This window comes from Crinia signifera, chromosome 5 (assembly GCF_055691185.1).
Source record: "Crinia signifera chromosome 5, ASM5569118v1, whole genome shotgun sequence".
Lineage (NCBI taxonomy): Eukaryota > Metazoa > Chordata > Amphibia > Anura > Myobatrachidae > Crinia > Crinia signifera.
In genome coordinates, this window is record NC_139221.1 from 7,209,660 (window position 1) to 7,229,905 (window position 20,246).

Consider the following 20,246-nt stretch of genomic DNA (forward strand, 5'->3'; position numbering starts at 1 on the left):
GCGACATCTACAGGGGAGGTACGAGGGGCCACGAGGCGAAATCTACAGGGGAGGTACGAGGGGCCACGAGGCGACATCTACAGGGGACGTACGAGGCAACATCTACAGGGGACGTACGAGGGGCCACGAGGCGACACCTACAGGGGACGTACGAGGGGCCACGAGGCGACATCTACAGGGGACGTACGAGGGGAGGAGGTACGAGGGGCCACGAGGTGACATCTACAGGGGACGTACGAGGGGCCATGAGGCGACATCTACAGGGGACGAGCACAGAATAGTTCCCTGACCACTGTTACCCTAGGACGGGGATGGCCAAACCGGTCCTCGAGATCTACCAACGGTCCACATTTTCCACATCACCTAGCTGGTGCACAGGTGTAGTCATTACTAGCTGTCACATTCCCCAGATCACCTAGCTGGTGCACAGCTGTAGTCATTACTAACTGTCACATTCCCCAGGTCACCTAGCTGGTGCACAGCTGTAGTCATTACTAGCTGTCACATTCCCCAGATCACCTAGCTGGTGCACAGCTGTAGTCATTACTAGCTGTCACATTCACCAGGTCACCTAGCTGGTGCACAGCTGTAGTCATTACTAACTGTCACATTCCCCAGGTCACCTAGCTGGTGCACAGCTGTAGTCATTACTAACGGTCACATTCCCCAGGTCACCTAGCTGGTGCACAGCTGTAGTCATTACTAACTGTCACATTTTCAAACCTGCTGCATTAATTCCTACTATAGTTCCACAGGTTGCCTGGAAAACAGGGCAGACGTCTGTCCTGACTACATTCCCTGTTATAAGCGGAATCATGAGAAATAAGAGACATCTGTGCGGAGGTCATTTCTTATAGTATGTCGGAGGTCAGCCAGAGCATCCCCCAGGCCACATGGCATCAGCCCAGGCAGGTAACATGTCACCTAAAGCATCGGACATTCAAGTACAGTCCTGCAAAGCCCTCGCAGCGGCTCCGCTCACTACAAAGCCGGATTAAATGCCTACATGGTCTACAACAAAGCAGACATGGGGGTCTGAGGCAAAGTGCAGGAAACGTATCTGTGGCCGTAGGACCCACACAACTTGGTGCCTATTATTTGGGTAGTCAGAGAGCCCACAAACCAGCCACTAGGAGATACCCCACCCCACCCCCCTAAGCGAAGTCTGATATGGGTCATAGGATTGACAGTGACTAGGACGGCAATCAAATCCGTCAACACCAAAAAGTCTACATGTTTTACATTTTTTATGGTGTCACTGGCTACACACTCACCAGACTTCTCCGGCTCCTCGGGGGCGGTCCCTGCTATGCAGCTGCTCTCCAAGCCATAGGAGGGATCCACTTTGCCCATTGCCTTGGCGGCCTCCTGCACCTTCTTGATGTGTGCCTCTACCAGCTCAAGGGGGACTTCCTCACGCACACGCGAGAACTCCTCTGCAATAAATGGGCGAGTATGAGGAGCAGGACTAGATACCCCGGCAAGGACCCATCATTTCCTTATTACAATAGAACTCCATTACTCCTTTCCCAGCGAGAACACAATCTAGAAGTGTATGCGGACCACTAGTTACCTAGAGCGGCTTTAGCAGCTGCAGCAGCGACTCTGGGATCAACCACCGAGGCCAGGAAGGCGACCGTACTCATGACTGGATTGCCAGACTGGCTGAACGGGACAGGCTGATAGGCCAGGGGCCCGAGGGAAGAATCCGAGTTCTCCAGGTATGGGTCCTCGATGGGCAGTCGGAGGAAGTGCAGGATACATTCATCCTGAGTGCGGCTGCCCACGTGCTCAGATACTTTGTTCCAGTCATCTTTGTACATTTCCAGAGCCTGCCGATGTAAGAGGTCATTGTCGTGACTGCTTCAGAGACCAGACTGAGTGGTACAGAATGCGTTCTAGGCCTAACCTTACCTCCAGGAGAAGCAGCGTTTCCTGTTCCGTCCACTCCCTTCCAGCGCTGGCGGCTTTGCTCTGTGTTGGGAACAAGAGAGTACATTAATATTTCCCAGTATGGCTCCTGTTCACAACAACATATATGGACCCGACGACGTATCCTATGAACCCCGCTGTGATCTCCATACCTTGGCTAAAGTCTTCTTGGAGTAAATATCTGTTCGCAGGCCAAAATTCTGGACATCGTTTGGTTTATCTTTGTTCTTCTCTGGGAAATTCAGCATCTGCTGAGCAGAGGGCACCTGAGGGCAAGACAAACATACTGCAGAGTCTGTATCCTCAACCCTACAGAGATCGCCTCAGGGGGAAGCGTCACCGCATACAACGTACCTGTGGAGTCCTCATATGGAGGGGAACCAAGCCGGATGGGGTGTCTGCAAGCACGTTAAAGTGAGGTGTCGGGGGCGGACCCATTGCCATCGGTCGCGAGTCTGCATCCACCTGATAATTGACGAGTCCCCACTGCTCCAGGAAGGCGTGAACTCTAGAGCGGAGAATCACAACATGCAAGGTCACCACGGACACACAGTACCTGAGGCCAGCACTGACGTAACAGTTACATGGTGCGCGCGCTCCTACAGACGGTTACAACAACCGATAACGGGGATTATGTCATCAGACAAGTGACGCCTGCATGCACTGCGAGGAGCACTGCTCCAGGAAGGCGTGAACTCTAGAGTGGAGAAACATCACATGCAAGGTCACCACGGACACACAGTACCTGAGGCCAGCACTGACGTAACAGATACATGGTGCGAGCACTCCTACAGACGGTTACAACAACCGATAACGGGGATTATGTCATCAGACAAGTGACGCTGGAGTATTCCAGCCTGCATGCACTGCGAGGAGCACTGCTCCAGGAAGGCGTGAACTCTAGAGCGGAGAAACATCACATGCAAGGTCACCACGGACACACAGTACCCGAGGCCAGCACTGACGTAACAGTTACATGGTGCGCGCGCTCCTACAGACGGTTACAACAACCGATAACGGGGATTATGTCATCAGACAAGTGACGCTGGAGTATTCCAGCCTGCATGCACTGCGAGGAGCACTGCTCCAGGAAGGCGTGAACTCTAGAGTGGAGAAACATCACATGCAAGGTCACCACGGACACACAGTACCTGAGGCCAGCACTGACGTAACAGATACATGGTGCGAGCACTCCTACAGACGGTTACAACAACCGATAACGGGGATTATGTCATCAGACAAGTGACGCTGGAGTATTCCAGCCTGCATGCACTGCGAGGAGCACTGCTCCAGGAAGGCGTGAACTCTAGAGCGGAGAAACATCACATGCAAGGTCACCACGGACACACAGTACCCGAGGCCAGCACTGACGTAACAGTTACATGGTGCGCGCGCGCTCCTACAGACGGTTACAACAACCGATAACGGGGATTATGTCATCAGACAAGTGACGCTGGAGTATTCCAGCCTGCATGCACTGCGAGGAGCACTGCTCCAGGAAGGCGTGAACTCTAGAGTGGAGAAACATCACATGCAAGGTCACCACGGACAAACAGTACCTGAGGCCAGCACTGACGTAACAGATACATGGTGCGAGCACTCCTACAGACGGTTACAACAACCGATAACGGGGATTATGTCATCAGACAAGTGACGCTGGAGTATTCCAGCCTGCATGCACTGCGAGGAGCACTGCTCCAGGAAGGCGTGAACTCTAGAGCGGAGAAACATCACATGCAAGGTCACCACGGACACACAGTACCTAAGGCCAGCACTGACGTAACAGATACATGGTGCGAGCGCTCCTACAGACGGTTACAACAACCGATAACGGGGATTATGTCATCAGACAAGTGACGCTGGAGTATTCCAGCCTGCATGCACTGCGAGGAGCACTGCTCCAGGAAGGCGTGAACTCTAGAGCGGAGAATCACAACATGCAAGGTCACCACGGACACACAGTACCCGAGGCCAGCACTGACGTAACAGTTACATGGTGCGCGCGCTCCTACAGACGGTTACAACAACCGATAACGGGGATTATGTCATCAGACAAGTGACGCTGGAGTATTCCAGCCTGCATGCACTGCGAGGAGCACTGCTCCAGGAAGGCGTGAACTCTAGAGTGGAGAAACATCACATGCAAGGTCACCACGGACACACAGTACCTGAGGCCAGCACTGACGTAACAGATACATGGTGCGAGCACTCCTACAGACGGTTACAACAACCGATAACGGGGATTATGTCATCAGACAAGTGACGCTGGAGTATTCCAGCCTGCATGCACTGCGAGGAGCACTGCTCCAGGAAGGCGTGAACTCTAGAGCGGAGAAACATCACATGCAAGGTCACCACGGACACACAGTACCTGAGGCCAGCACTGACGTAACAGATACATGGTGCGAGCGCTCCTACAGACGGTTACAACAACCGATAACGGGGATTATGTCATCAGACAAGTGACGCTGGAGTATTCCAGCCTGCATGCACTGCGAGGAGCACTGCTCCAGGAAGGCGTGAACTCTTGAGCGGAGAATCACAACATGCAAGGTCACCACGGACACACAGTACCCGAGGCCAGCACTGACGTAACAGTTACATGGTGCGCGCGCTCCTACAGACGGTTACAACAACCGATAACGGGGATTATGTCATCAGACAAGTGACGCTGGAGTATTCCAGCCTGCATGCACTGCGAGGAGCACTGCTCCAGGAAGGCGTGAACTCTAGAGTGGAGAAACATCACATGCAAGGTCACCACGGACACACAGTACCTGAGGCCAGCACTGACGTAACAGATACATGGTGCGAGCACTCCTACAGACGGTTACAACAACCGATAACGGGGATTATGTCATCAGACAAGTGACGCTGGAGTATTCCAGCCTGCATGCACTGCGAGGAGCACTGCTCCAGGAAGGCGTGAACTCTAGAGCGGAGAATCACAACATGCAAGGTCACCACGGACACACAGTACCTGAGGCCAGCACTGACGTAACAGATACATGGTGCGAGCGCTCCTACAGACGGTTACAACAACCGATAACGGGGATTATGTCAGACAAGTGACGCCTGCATGCACTGCGAGGAGCACTGCTCCAGGAAGGCGTGAACTCTAGAGTGGAGAAACATCACATGCAAGGTCACCACGGACACACAGTACCTGAGGCCAGCACTGACGTAACAGTTACATGGTGCGCGCGCTCCTACAGACGGTTACAACAACCGATAACGGGGATTATGTCATCAGACAAGTGACGCTGGAGTATTCCAGCCTGCATGCACTGCGAGGAGCACTGCTCCAGGAAGGCATGAAGTCTAGAGCGGAGAATCACAACATGCAAGGTCACCACGGACACACAGTACCTGAGGCCAGTACTGACGTAACAGATACATGGTGCGAGCGCTCCTACAGACGGTTATAACAACCGATAACGGGGATTATGTCATCAGACAAGTGACGCTGGAGTATTCCAGCATGCATGCACTGCGAGGAGCACTGCTCCAGGAAGGCGTGAACTCTAGAGCGGAGAACCACAACATGCAAGGTCACCACGGACACACAGTACCTGAGGCCAGCACTGACGTAACAGATACATGGTGCGAGCGCTCCTACAGACGGTTACAACAACCGATAACGGGGATTATGTCATCAGAAAAGTGACGCTGGAGTATTCCAGCCTCCATGCACTGCGAGGAGCACTGCTCCAGGAAGGCGTGAACTCTAGAGCAGAGAATCACAACATGCAAGGTCACCACGGACACACAGTACCTGAGGCCAGCACTGACGTAACAGATACCTGGTGCGAGCGCTCCTACAGACGGTTACAACAACCGATAACAGGGATTATGTCATCACACAAGTGACGCTGGAGTATTCCAGCCTGCATGCACTGCGAGGAGCACTGCTCCAGGAAGGCGTGAACTCTAGAGCAGAGAATCACAACATGCAAGGTCACCACGGACACACAGTACCTGAGGCCAGCACTGACGTAACAGATACATGGTGCGAGCGCTCCTACAGACGGTTACAACAACCGATAACAGGGATTATGTCATCAGACAAGTGACGCCTGCATGCACTGCGAGGAGCACTGCTCCAGGAAGGCGTGAACTCTAGAGCAGAGAATCACAACATGCAAGGTCACCACGGACACACAGTACCTGAGGCCAGCACTGACGTAACAGATACATGGCGCGAGCGCTCCTACAGACGGTTATATAACAACCGATAACGGGGATTATGTCATCAGACAAGTGACGCTGGAGTATTCCAGCCTCCATGCACTGCGAGGAGCACTACTCCAGGAAGGCATGAACTCTAGAGCGGAGAATCACAACATGCAAGGTCACCACGGACACACAGTACCTGAGGCCAGCACTGACGTAACAGATACATGGTGCGAGCGCTCCTACAGACGGTTACAACAACCGATAACGGGGATTATGTCATCAGACAAGTGACGCTGGAGTATTCCAGCCTCCATGCACTGCGAGGAGCACTACTCCAGGAAGGCATGAACTCTAGAGCGGAGAATCACAACATGCAAGGTCACCACGGACACACAGTACCTGAGGCCAGCACTGACGTAACAGATACATGGTGCGAGCGCTCCTACAGACGGTTACAACAACCGATAACGGGGATTATGTCATCAGACAAGTGACGCTGGAGTATTCCAGCCTCCATGCACTGCGAGGAGCACTACTCCAGGAAGGCATGAACTCTAGAGCGGAGAATCACAACATGCAAGGTCACCACGGACACACAGTACCTGAGGCCAGCACTGACGTAACAGATACATGGTGCGAGCGCTCCTACAGACGGTTACAACAACCGATAACGGGGATTATGTCATCAGACAAGTGACGCTGGAGTATTCCAGCCTGCATGCACTGCGAGGAGCACTGCTCCAGGAAGGCGTAAAACTCTAGAGCGGAGAATCACAACATGCAAGGTCACCACGGACACACAGTACCTGAGGCCAGCACTGACGTAACAGATACATGGTGCGAGCGCTCCTACAGACGGTTACAACAACCGATAACGGGGATTATGTCATCAGAAAAGTGACGCCTGCATGCACTGCGAGGAGCACTGCTAAACAATGAGCAGCGCCAGTTGTGGGGAAGTTTGAGATCTTTGGGAAGTTTAGTATGTTGTAGGGATGGAGCTTCACGTGACGGAGACCCCTTTATCCAGAAAACCCGAAACAAAGATACACAAAAGGCACAAGCGCCATTCCCAAGTAACACGTGTGAGTGTAAGATCCAGGCACTGACCTCATCACCGCACAGACATCTCCCGTCAGGTTCCTCCGGCAAGCGGTGCTGGTGAGATACTCCTGGGGGTTCAGGCGGTACGTGTCTATAATGAAGTTGCGGTACGCCAGGTATCTGAAGAGGAGACAAAGAAGCAGCTTAGAACCACAGATATTAAAAGCTCTGAGCAGGCGCAGCTCGGTGACCGAACGTTTCAGAGGAGACTGAACCATATAAAATAGCGACTGTCCGCTAGTTAGAGCGCGACGCTGACACTTACATTTCTGGAGTCTTGGACTTATTCTTCCCGTTGAAGAATTCTGGAAGAGCGCGACGTTCAATGACATGAATGCTGGAACAGAAGAGACCGGTTACGTACATATACCCATATCCCTGCCAACGTACACAGAACTCTGGAGGAGAGAATCACCTGTTATAGTCAAACCAGGCTGCATAGCTGGGGATAATGATGTGGTTGGTCTGTTCCGTTACATTGTCTTCTCCATTGTCCATGATCCTGCTCTGATCCCCTCGGCTGGGGTCTTCATCCTCCTGGAAGCACAGACAGGGTCTGAGTCACCCACACATTGATGAAGGGAGGACACATGCCAGGGTTAATGCCCCCCATCTGGGTAGGGTGCGGACCTACCTTACCACTCGCAGCCACCGCTTCCTCCTCCTGCTCATCTGCAAGACAAAGGATTCATGTCACCCTGCGATAACAGGACACGCCTAGCGGCCTACATACATGTAACAGCCTTACCTAGGTCAGCGACTACTCCTCCTTTCACAGGCGTGTGCTCGCTGTCCTTCTTTGGATTCACTAGACGGAAGAAGCAAAGTTGTGTCAGGGATAATGAGCACTGGCAGGTATTGTACTGGGGCCTTCACATTATTCCTGTGTCTGCAGGAAACGCCTATCGCAATCCGGATCGGAATCTGGAAACCCGTTTCATATCCCCGATCACATAGCAGACGTAAGTGGCAGAGGGGTGCTGCAGTGCCATCCCACACCCCTGGCAGCGGGCACTCTGAGCTCTCCCGATGCTGAGGTTACACAGATACATTCTCTGAGGTGGGTAGGTGGGGGTTTACCATTTTTCGGAAGCATGACCTCCTCCATGTTGGGGACTGGGGTGGGATCCTCCATATCTTTTGTGAGGTCCTCCTGCTCGTCGTCCTCCTTCTGCCATTTCCGCTTGCCGTAAAGTCCTCCCTGGCTAATGACAGTTAATGGTCCATTATTAATCGTCTCCACTAGCAGCAGATTCCAGCGTACACACTGAAGCCGCGAGATTGGCCCCACTTAGCGCTTTGTGCACCAGGGAACAGCTGGGTCCGCCCACTTGCTCCACAACCTTACCCTTTCTTGCCCGGCTTCTTTCGTGACTCTGAGGGGGTCTGCGGAGAGGGAGAGCGCTTTCTTTTTTTCGCGCTGGCGGCAGATCTGCGGTCTTTCCTCTCTGGGCTGCGCACGGCCTAATAAAAATGCAAGTAAATAGCAAGTATTAACAACAGAATCTGGGCCTCATTCTCATCAGTCGCGGGCTGGGGGAGATGGCGGAAAGTAGAGAAAGGCTGCGATGTCTCTGCGCAATGCTGCCAAGAGATCAATTATACCGGCATTCTGACACCACAAGCCGCCAAAGCTCAGGGAACAGGGTGGGTCGGGTATCCCAGCGGCCATACCTCCTCATTCTTCAGGGAGATCCTCTGGCGGAAACTGGCCACCTTCTTATTTTCATCAATCTCGTAGTCTTCCTCATTCATCCACTCGTTAAAGACATCAGTGTCCAGCAGCCACTTAGCGTGAACCTACAATAGATCCAACGAGCAGATTTAGGACGATCTACGCTCAGAGGTTCCTTACAGAACAGGAGTGAGCGCGAGACTTACTTTCCAAGGTTTTTCTGGAATCGGAGGCTCTTCTAGGTCAGCATCGAGGTCTGTGATGGGAACCCAAGCGTCGTAGCTGGTGTAGACACACAGACCAGGTTACACAAAGAATCATTTTAATGACTATCAGCCTTCCTCCTCCTCCCCCATCCCAGAACCATGCCAGCCTCACCCCTGTACTGTGTCATCCGCCCCCCCCCCCACCCCGCTCACCTGTCTGGGTAGTAACCCCAGTGTACAAGAACTTGCTTTTCCTTCTTCACCACAGGTCTCAGCCATTCATCTGAAAAGACAGAATCCAACATAAAGATGAACGGAACGCGCAGGGTGGATGTCACCGCCAGTAGTGAGGGGGAACGCGCAGGGTGGATGTCACCGCCAGTAGTGAGGGGGAACGCGCAGGGTGGATGTCACCGCCAGTAGTGAGGGGGAACGCGCAGGGTGGATGTCACCGCCAGTAGTGAGGGGGAACGCGCAGGGTGGATGTCACCGCCAGTAGTGAGGGGGAACGCGCAGGGTGGATGTCACCGCCAGTAGTGAGGGGGAACGCGCAGGGTGGATGTCACCGCCAGTAGTGAGGGGGAACGCGCAGGGTGGATGTCACCGCCAGTAGTGAGGGGGAACGCGCAGGGTGGATGTCACCGCCAGTAGTGAGGGGGAACGCGCAGGGTGGATGTCACCGCCAGTAGTGAGGGGGAACGCGCAGGGTGGATGTCACCGCCAGTAGTGAGGGGGAACGCGCAGGGTGGATGTCACCGCCAGTAGTGAGGGGGAACGCGCAGGGTGGATGTCACCGCCAGTAGTGAGGGGGAACGCGCAGGGTGGATGTCACCGCCAGTAGTGAGGGGGAACGCGCAGGGTGGATGTCACCGCCAGTAGTGAGGGGGAACGCGCAGGTTGGATGTCACCGCCAGTAGTGAGGGGAACGGGCAGGGTGGATGTCACCGCCAGTAGTGAGGGGGAACGGGCAGGGTGGATGTCACCGCCAGTAGTGAGGGGGAACGGGCAGGGTGGATGTCACCGCCAGTAGTGAGGGGGAACGCGCAGGGTGGATGTCACCGCCAGTAGTGAGGGGGAACGCGCAGGGTGGATGTCACCGCCAGTAGTGAGGGGGAACGCGCAGGGTGGATGTCACCGCCAGTAGTGAGGGGGAACGGGCAGGGTGGATGTCACCGCCAGTAGTGAGGGGAACGCGCAGGGTGGATGTCACCGCCAGTAGTGAGGGGAACGCGCAGGGTGGATGTCACCGCCAGTAGTGAGGGGAACGCGCAGGGTGGATGTCACCGCCAGTAGTGAGGGGAACGCGCAGGGTGGATGTCACCGCCAGTAGTGAGGGGGAACGGGCAGGGTGGATGTCACCGCCAGTAGTGAGGGGGAACGGGCAGGGTGGATGTCACCACCAGTAGTGAGGGGGAACGGGCAGGGTGGATGTCACCGCCAGTAGTGAGGGGGAACGCGCAGGGTGGATGTCACCGCCAGTAGTGAGGGGGAACGCGCAGGGTGGATGTCACCGCCAGTAGTGAGGGGAACGCGCAGGGTGGATGTCACCGCCAGTAGTGAGGGGAACGCGCAGGGTGGATGTCACCGCCAGTAGTGAGGGGGAACGGGCAGGGTGGATGTCACCGCCAGTAGTGAGGGGGAACGCGCAGGGTGGATGTCACCGCCAGTAGTGAGGGGGAACGCGCAGGGTGGATGTCACCGCCAGTAGTGAGGGGGAACGCGCAGGGTGGATGTCACCGCCAGTAGTGAGGGGGAACGCGCAGGGTGGATGTCACCGCCAGTAGTGAGGGGGAACGCGCAGGGTGGATGTCACCGCCAGTAGTGAGGGGGAACGCGCAGGGTGGATGTCACCGCCAGTAGTGAGGGGGAACGCGCAGGGTGGATGTCACCGCCAGTAGTAAGGGGGAACGGGCAGGGTGGATGTCACCGCCAGTAGTGAGGGGGAACGGGCAGGGTGGATGTCACCGCCAGTAGTGAGGGGGAACGGGCAGGGTGGATGTCACCGCCAGTAGTGAGGGGAACGCGCAGGGTGGATGTCACCGCCAGTAGTGAGGGGAACGCGCAGGGTGGATGTCACCGCCAGTAGTGAGGGGGAACGGGCAGGGTGGATGTCACCGCCAGTAGTGAGGGGGAACGGGCAGGGTGGATGTCACCGCCAGTAGTGAGGGGGAACGGGCAGGGTGGCTGTCACCGCCAGTAGTGAGGGGGAACGCGCAGGGTGGATGTCACCGCCAGTAGTGAGGGGAACGCGCAGGGTGGATGTCACCGCCAGTAGTGAGGGGGAACGGGCAGGGTGGATGGCACCGCCAGTAGTGAGGGGGAACGGGCAGGGTGGATGGCACCACCAGTAGTGAGGGGGAACGGGCAGGGTGGATGTCACCACCAGTAGTGAGGGGGAACGCGCAGGGTGGATGTCACCGCCAGTAGTGAGGGGAACGCGCAGGGTGGATGTCACCGCCAGTAGTGAGGGGGAACGCGCAGGGTGGATGTCACCGCCAGTAGTGAGGGGGAACGCGCAGGGTGGATGTCACCGCCAGTAGTGAGGGGGAACGGGCAGGGTGGATGTCACCGCCAGTAGTGAGGGGGAATGCGCAGGGTAGATGTCACCGCCATTAGGTGGCAGAACGCGCAGGGTGGATGTCACCGCCAGTAGGTGGCACAGGGTCTATCAGCGGATGCGAGGACGTATCAGAGTTACAGGCCTGGGCTACACAGCTAACAATCAGGTAACATCTGGGCACAGAACGGACCAGTGACACGTGTATCGGACTCACCATCATCCAGTGAGGTAGGAACAGGATACACATGATGGGACGCCTTCACCTTCTCTTCTGTAATTGTACCCTAAGGTAGAGGAGACCTTTATACTCCAACATTTCTACTGGAAGAGACAACCCTACACCCCCCCAGTTCTATTCGCCCATGTTATGGGAAGAGACCATTATAAAGCACCACCCCCCCCCCTAATATTACAGGAAGAAACCAAGGACATTCAACCCCCAAGGAAACCCCTTGCGTTAGAACATGCTACACCCCCAAATTTGAAAGGAGGACATTAATTCGTGCAGTTTAAATGTGTGACAAATGCCCCCGAGACGTGCTCCTGTGTGACAGGGGCCCCAGCAGTGCTCCTCACCTGATGACGTTTAACAATGTCCTTTAATTTATTAGAGAGCTTCAACTCAATCTCTGGAAGGAGGTAGACTGCCGGTCTGCTCAGACAGTTGTTCTGCAATGAGACAATGAACATTGGTAACTCATTAACAACGCTAAGTGCTACAATAAACCATACATACATGGTAGCGTCAAGCAACACCGAGCACCCGCTCTAGACCACGGGCCTGCCCAGTCCTTACACAACAGACTACAGCTATACCATCCAGACGTGGAAGCCTTGGCATCCCTAAATGATTTACTTCTTCCGCTTTCCAGTTGTACTATCTATTATCAGTGAATATCTGGATACAAATGCACCTAGGCTCAGAACTTTCATCGCCATCTCCGAGAGCAACAGAAACTACTTCTCAATGTAAGGATACAGATTACAGACAGAACCTCAGAGCAAGGACACGTGTCCGAGCCGGCAAATCAGTCATCTCAAGGTGGGAATCTGAGTATGACCATATAGATAAGTAACATTCAGGGTAACGGGTAATGTGCTGGGAGTCCACACTCCCCAGGTAACGGTACCTGCATCAGCGTCTTCTCAATAGCCATGAACATTTCCACATTGCGGTCCATTCTGGACGGGTTCTGCAGATCAAACCTCCGCCTGCGGGAGAAAGAGCAGGTCATCGCGGCTGCACAGGGGAAGCAACGTTACACAGGCAATAGAAGGTTCCTTACCATCCCTGATCACTGCGATGCTTGTAGGCTGCCCCCAGTATGTGGCACAGGGCACCACCTGCTTTGAAATCCATGAAACATTTAATCTGCAAGAGAAAACAAGAAAAAAATGAATACAAGCAGCGGGAACGTCCGGTGGCCGGTAATCGACCAACGTAAAAAAAACTGCAACCCTCCCATGCTAAGAGGGATCAGGATGCTTCAGCTACCAGAGCCCACCCCTGATCCCAGGAGACATCCCCCAGGCATAGGGGGGCTGTGTGTTACTCACAGGCAGTTTGGTGAAGGCTGGGTTGGTGACGTGTCGTCCAAAAGCATCTTCTTGGAACTGCAGGAGCTGGGAGACCAGTACGGCCAGTGCTTTATTGGTCGGGGAATCGGCCTGAACATACTGCAAAGAGAGGACACACTGGATTATAGACAAGTAACGGTCTACCGGTCCCACTGTACAGCACTGCCCGGTGCCCCCGGTCCCACTGTACAGCACTGCCCGGTGCCCCCGGTCCCACTGTACAGCACTGCCCGGTGCCCCCGGTCCCACTGTACAGCACTGCCCGGTGCCCCCGGTCCCACTGTACAGCACTGCCCGGTGCCCCCGGTCCCACTGTACAGCACTGCCCGGTATCTCTTCCCCAAGAAGAAATAAGGTGGTCTCTAAACACTGTCCCATAATCTCTGCATATCACATCACAGCCACTGGGGGTGCTATTTCATTTCCACGTACGATCTAGTACAGGGCTGGGCAATTGCGGCCCTCCAGATGTTGAGGAACTACACATCCCAGCATGCCTTGCATTAGTTTCAGCATGGCCACATAGCAAAACTAATGCAAAACATCCTGGGATGTGTAGTTCCTCAACATCTGGAGGGCCGCAATTGCCCAGCCCTGATCTAGTACATAAGCTTCCAACATGCCAGTACAGAGAATCTATTCCTTCAGGCTTATAAAGAGTCACTTGTTACTGGCAGACAAGGTGAGGGTTCTGGCTGCTCAGACTACTCCTCCCCTGAATGATTTGGAGGTGTAATAAAAAATAGCACCACGCTATAAATATCCATTCAAATAGGATCCCAGCAAACGCAACACACCACAGCAGAGAGGATGCTGGGAGCTTGAAAGCAATTGTAATACTAGTTACCAGCCTGTCAAAATGACTGAACATAACAGTAAAGTCATCACCAAACCCCTAGAGGTGAAGAGCAGCGTTACCCTATTACAGGCTCAACAAACCCCGGGAACCAGGTCACCGCAGCGACCATATTCTGCTTCCTGGCAACTAGATTTGGGTGTGGGGGGGGGGGGGGGGGGGAGGAAGCAGAATTTGGTCTTGTGGTGCGGTCGTCAAGGCCCCCCACCCCTGTATAGTAGCCAGAGGCATGAGCAGGTCCATCGCAGCTCGGCTATAACATAACCCGAGCCAGCATTGCTAGCCAATTGGAGTTTGTGGTTCGGGAGCCAATCAGGAGAAGCAGCCGTAGGTTAGCTCCTGATTGGCTGTTGAAACGAGCTCAGAATGACTCGTGATCTGGCACGAGTTTTGAAATAGCTGTGCTGTGGCGGACCTCCTGCTCTTATACAGGGAGGAGGAGGTGGGTTGCTGTGGATGGTAATGGCAGGGTGGAGAAGGCTGCCATTTAACCCTTGGAAACCAGCAAGTTAGCCCCTGGCAGACCATGGTAACCCCATAGCAACAAACATTTACCCCTGGAAGAGCATATTAACCCCATTGGCAAGGAGCATGTTAATCTGACATCAAGAATGAAACCCATAACAACGAGCATGAAGGTAAGCGGAACTAATGTGGGATTACATGTAATTACGACATGTGGTATTATATGTAATGAGCATTAGGATGTTTGGTAACATGTGTAATGGACATTACGACGTGTGGTATATGTAATGGGAATAATAAGGGGGGGCACATTTTTAGGGCAGGCCTATTAGTTTATCTGGCTCCTAGATTTTAAAGAATTTTTTCGAGCCCTGTCCTATTATAGAACAACGATGCCATAATGTAACACTGTAAATGCACCATAAAGAATCAGAGCACATAAAGGCACCTGATCAGTGGGCAGGAAACCGTGGGTTAGATTTAATAAGCCACAAAGTTCAGTGGGAACCTCGTGGCTGGTGGTGCTCAGGGTATCGTGACCATTTATATGTGCCAGGACAGAACCTCAGGGATAACGCTGTGCAGGGTATCGGGGTGCTCCATGCAGGAGACCCACAAATAAGTGACCATAACGTACTGGGACAGAACCTCAGGGATAACGCTGTGCAGGGTATCGGGGTGCTCCATGCAGGAGCGACCCACAAAGTGACCATAACGTACTGGGACAGAACCTCAGGGATAACGCTGTGCAGAGTATCGGGGTGCTCCATGCAGGACCGACCCACAAATAAGTGACCATAACGTACTGGGACAGAACCTCAGGGATAACGCTGTGCAGGGTATCGGGGTGCTCCATGCAGGAGAGACCCACAAATAAGTAAGTGACCATAACGTACTGGGACAGAACCTCAGGGATAACGTTGTGCAGGACCGACCCACAAAGTGACCATAACGTACTGGGACAGAACCTCAGGGATAACACTGTGCAGGATATCGGGGTGCTCCATGCAGGACCGACCCACAAATAAGTGACCATAACGTACTGGGACAGAACCTCAGGAATAACGCTGTGCAGGGTATCGGGGTGCTCCATGCAGGAGATACCCACAAATAAGTGACCATAACGTACTGGGACAGAACCTCAGGGATAACACTGTGCAGGATATCGGGGTGCTCCATGCAGGACCGACCCACAAATAAGTGACCATAACGTACTGGGACAGAACCTCAGGGATAACACTGTGCAGGGTATCGGGGTGCTCCATGCAGGAGATACCCACAAATAAGTGACCATAACGTACTGGGACAGAACCTCAGGGATAACACTGTGCAGGATATCGGGGTGCTCCATGCAGGACCGACCCACAAATAAGTGACCATAACGTACTGGGACAGAACCTCAGGAATAACGCTGTGCAGGGTATCGGGGTGCTCCATGCAGGAGATACCCACAAAATAAGTGACCATAACGTACTGGGACAGAACCTCAGGGATAACACTGTGCAGGATATCGGGGTGCTCCATGCAGGACCGACCCACAAATAAGTGACCAACGTACTGGGACAGAACCTCAGGAATAACGCTGTGCAGGGTATCGGGGTGCTCCATGCAGGAGATACCCACAAATAAGTGACCATAACGTACTGGGACAGAACCTCAGGGATAACACTGTGCAGGATATCGGGGTGCTCCATGCAGGACCGACCCACAAATAAGTGACCATAACGTACTGGGACAGAACCTCAGGGATAACGCTGTGCAGGGTATCGGGGTGCTCCATGCAGGACTGACCCACAAATAAGTGACCATAACGTACTGGGACAGAACCTCAGGAATAACGCTGTGCAGGGTATCGGGGTGCTCCATGCAGGACCGACCCACAAAGTGACCATAACGTACTGGGACAGAACCTCAGGGATAACACTGTGCAGGGTATCGGGGTGCTCCATGCAGGAGAGACCCACAAATAAGTGACCATAACGTACTGGGACAGAAGCTCAGGGATAACACTGTGCAGGGTATCGGGGTGCTCCATGCAGGAGTGACCCACAAATAAGTGACCATAACGTACTGGGACAGAACCTCAGGGATAACGCTGTGCAGGGTATCGGGGTGCTCCATGCAGGAGTGACCCACAAATAAGTGACCATAACGTACTGGGACAGAACCTCAGGGATAACGCTGTGCAGGGTATCGGGGTGCTCCATGCAGGACCGACCCACAAATAAGTGACCATAACGTACTGGGACAGAACCTCAGGAATAACGCTGTGCAGGATATCGGGGTGCTCCATGCAGGAGTGACCCACAAATAAGTGACCATAACGTACTGGGACAGAAGCTCAGGGATAACGCTGTGCAGGATATCGGGGTGCTCCATGCAGGAGTGACCCACAAATAAGTGAGCATAACGTACTGGGACAGAAGCTCAGGGATAACGCTGTGCAGGATATCGGGGTGCTCCATGCAGGAGAGGACCCACAAATAAGTGACCATAACGTACTGGGACAGAACCTCAGGGATAACGCTGTGCAGGGTATCGGGGTGCTCCATGCAGGAGACACCCACAAATAAGTGACCATAACGTACTGGGACAGAACTTCAGGGATAACACTGTGCAGGGTATCGGGGTGCTCCATGCAGGAGACACCCACAAATAAGTGACCATAACGTACTGGGACAGAACCTCAGGGATAACGCTGTGCAGGGTATCGGGGTGCTCCATGCAGGACCGACGCACAAATAAGTGACCATAACGTACTGGGACAGAACCTCAGGGATAACACTGTGCAGGATATCGGGGTGCTCCATGCAGGAGTGACCCAACAAATAAGTGACCATAACGTACTGGGACAGAACCTCAGGGATAACGCTGTGCAGGGTATCGGGGTGCTCCATGCAGGAGAGACCCACAAATAAGTGACCATAACGTACTGGGACAGAAGCTCAGGGATAACACTGTTGCAGGGTATCGGGGTGCTCCATGCAGGACCGACGCACAAATAAGTGACCATAAAGTACTGGGACAGAACCTCAGGGATAACGCTGTGCAGGGTATCGGGGTGCTCCATGCAGGAGAGACCAACAAATATGTGACCATAACGTACTGGGACAGAACCTCAGGGATAACGCTATGTAGGGTATCGGGGTGCTCCATGCAGGAGAGACCCACAAATAAGTGACCATAACGTACTGGGACAGAACCTCAGGGATAACGCTGTGCAGGGTATCGGGGTGCTCCATGCAGGAGTGACCCACAAATAAGTGACCATAACGTACTGGGACAGAAGCTCAGGGATAACGCTGTGCAGGATATTGGGGTGCTCCATGCAGGACCGACCCACAAATAAGTGACCATAACGTACTGGGACAGAAGCTCAGGGATAACGCTGTGCAGGATATCGGGGTGCTCCATGCAGGACCGACCCACAAATAAGTGACCATAACGTACTGGGACAGAAGCTCAGGGATAACGCTGTGCAGGGTATCGGGGTGCCCAGGAGAATGCCCAACCATGTTAGTCTGGCACAGGATAAATACCTACACTTCGGGAACCATTTCCATAGAGGCGGGCTACTGCCCATCGTCCCTGGCTAAGATCACGCCTGCCTCCAGCAATTTAACACCAGCAAATTCTCTGACATGAGCGTGATTATTTAAATAGCTCTGGGAGCTCCTATCCAGCGCAATCCACAGTGCACTAAATTGAATCGAACCCAAATAATCATTGGACCACCATCCACAGACGCTGACCCCCCAATACCTCAGATACCTCTCCCTAATACCCTGTATATTTATACAACCACTAAGTACCACCGTCCACAGGCGCTGACCCTCCAATACCCTCAGACACACCTCCCTAACGCCATGGATGTACCCCACAAGGGAGAATAGCTCCGGTTGGGATCCCGACTGTCAGGCAGTTCAACAGTCGGGATTCAGTGTCGATATATGGAATATATATATATATTTTGGCAGGTCATTCTGCACCCCCCCCCCCCCCCCCCCCCAAAAAAAAAAAAAAAAAAAAGACCCCCCACAAGATACCACCCTGGGCCTATAGGATCCCTCAGCACCATCCTAGCCATAGACCCCCACACACCTGAGGCAAACCTAATAACCAGGCTCTATACAGGAACGCCGACTCTAGTACAAGCCCCAATCCCCACCTCTCAGGTAAAGACCTCGTAATACCTCAGTGACCCCGTATGACCTGCCCATGTAGGGCCTCTGAGCACCACTGCCCCGGCTACACCGCAATACCTCAGAGGACCCCCTGCCCCAGTTATAGCACCCTGCAACACCTCAGCACCATACCTACCCCCCAACTCTATACAGCCACCTCAATACCTGAGTTCTCACTGCCCAGGAACAGCCCCCTCCCCCCCTTTCCATGATACAGACCCCCCATCTCAGAGCCTTACTGGGCTCCCACGGTACTCAAATGTCCCGGCTTTATAGAGAGCCTGTGTCCCCCCAGAAGCAGACCCTTATAATGCAAGATACAACCCTTGCACCCTGGTGCCAGTGCCCCAGCAGTACCCCCACCCCCGGACAGACCCCCACTCTCCAAACCTAGGCCCTCCAGGCCCCTCATCCCCCGACTTACCCCCCAGGCCCGGCCTCTCCATTCCCCTAGGTCCCCTCATCCCCGCCTCTCCAGGCCCCCCTCATCCCCCCAGGCCCCGGCCTCTCCAGGCCCCCCTCATCCCCCCTCATCCCCCCTCATCCCCATAGGCCCCGTCTCTCCCCCGCAGGCCGCACGCACCTTCTTGTAGTTCTTCCCGATCCACACTCGGACGCAGTCCAGCTGGGAGACGGTGTCCGGGCTCTCCCAGAACTTGGTGACCGGGCCCCCGTCCTTCCTGCGGGCCGTGGCCAGCGGGGCGCCCGCTCCTCCTGCAGCACCGGCCGCCATGGAGTCCCCGTCCCCGTCCTCCTCCTCCCCTCACACTCCTCCTCTTCCTCCTCATCTTCGTCCTCCTCCTCCCCGTCATCCTCCTCCTCGGGATCCCTCCGGGGCTCCTCCCGCCGGGGCCCGGCCTGCTGCTGCTGGTAGTGCCGCTCCCGTGTGGCCGGGCTGCCGTCCTCCGTGCCGGTGGCTCCCCCTCCCCGCCGGCGCCTCCTGCGCTGCCTGGAGCCCGCCATCCTGCCGTCCCCTCCGCCGCCGCTGCTGCCGTTACAGCCGCCCGGGAGCCCGACCTGCCTTTGTTTCATCGCCGCCACACTCGCTGCCTGCCGGGGGGGATGCTGCGGCCTGTGCGACGCGGCTGCCAATCACACGGGGCACGCCCACTACTGCTGCCAATCACTCGGAGGCACGCCCACTCGGGCTGCCAGTCACACGGGAGGCACGCCTACTTAGAGAGCACACACCGTATCACGCCCATTCCAATACCAAACGGCGGTTCAGCCGCACCCACTTGAGACGTCAATCAAACGGGGCACGCCTACTCTATTAGCATTCGTCGAGACGTACGTCCACTCATCATGCAATCACGTGGGAGTCACGCCCACCGTTACTCTTTCTTTCTAGCGATGGTCTTCACAGGCGAGGCCTCGCCTTCTAGACAGCCGTCATATCAAAGCCACGCCTACGAAGCCCTCTCTTTAACGTCTCATACCGGCCCCACCAACCGCTGATCACGCCCACAGGTGGGACGGTGTTTTACCAGTGCGATCGGTTGACCACGCC

General features: G+C 54.6%; 1 protein-coding gene across 1 annotated transcript in view; it reads right to left on the bottom strand.

Moving 5' to 3' along the window:
• The window catches only part of SMARCC1 (SWI/SNF related BAF chromatin remodeling complex subunit C1), a 29,557-nt gene extending 9,639 nt beyond the window's left edge, over positions 1-19,918 (bottom strand). The window contains 22 exon segments of the mRNA XM_083186587.1: positions 1,275-1,436; positions 1,574-1,832; positions 1,915-1,974; positions 2,085-2,198; positions 2,287-2,440; positions 7,219-7,332; positions 7,478-7,549; positions 7,628-7,749; positions 7,847-7,884; positions 7,961-8,020; positions 8,293-8,417; positions 8,561-8,676; positions 8,887-9,012; positions 9,094-9,169; positions 9,307-9,376; positions 11,868-11,937; positions 12,230-12,322; positions 12,784-12,865; positions 12,940-13,025; positions 13,211-13,330; positions 19,320-19,495; positions 19,498-19,918. Of these exon segments, the coding sequence (XP_083042713.1) occupies positions 1,275-1,436; positions 1,574-1,832; positions 1,915-1,974; positions 2,085-2,198; positions 2,287-2,440; positions 7,219-7,332; positions 7,478-7,549; positions 7,628-7,749; positions 7,847-7,884; positions 7,961-8,020; positions 8,293-8,417; positions 8,561-8,676; positions 8,887-9,012; positions 9,094-9,169; positions 9,307-9,376; positions 11,868-11,937; positions 12,230-12,322; positions 12,784-12,865; positions 12,940-13,025; positions 13,211-13,330; positions 19,320-19,495; positions 19,498-19,768 (2,566 nt within the window). The 5' untranslated portion in view covers positions 19,769-19,918.
• Between the last annotated feature and the right edge of the window lie 328 nt (positions 19,919-20,246).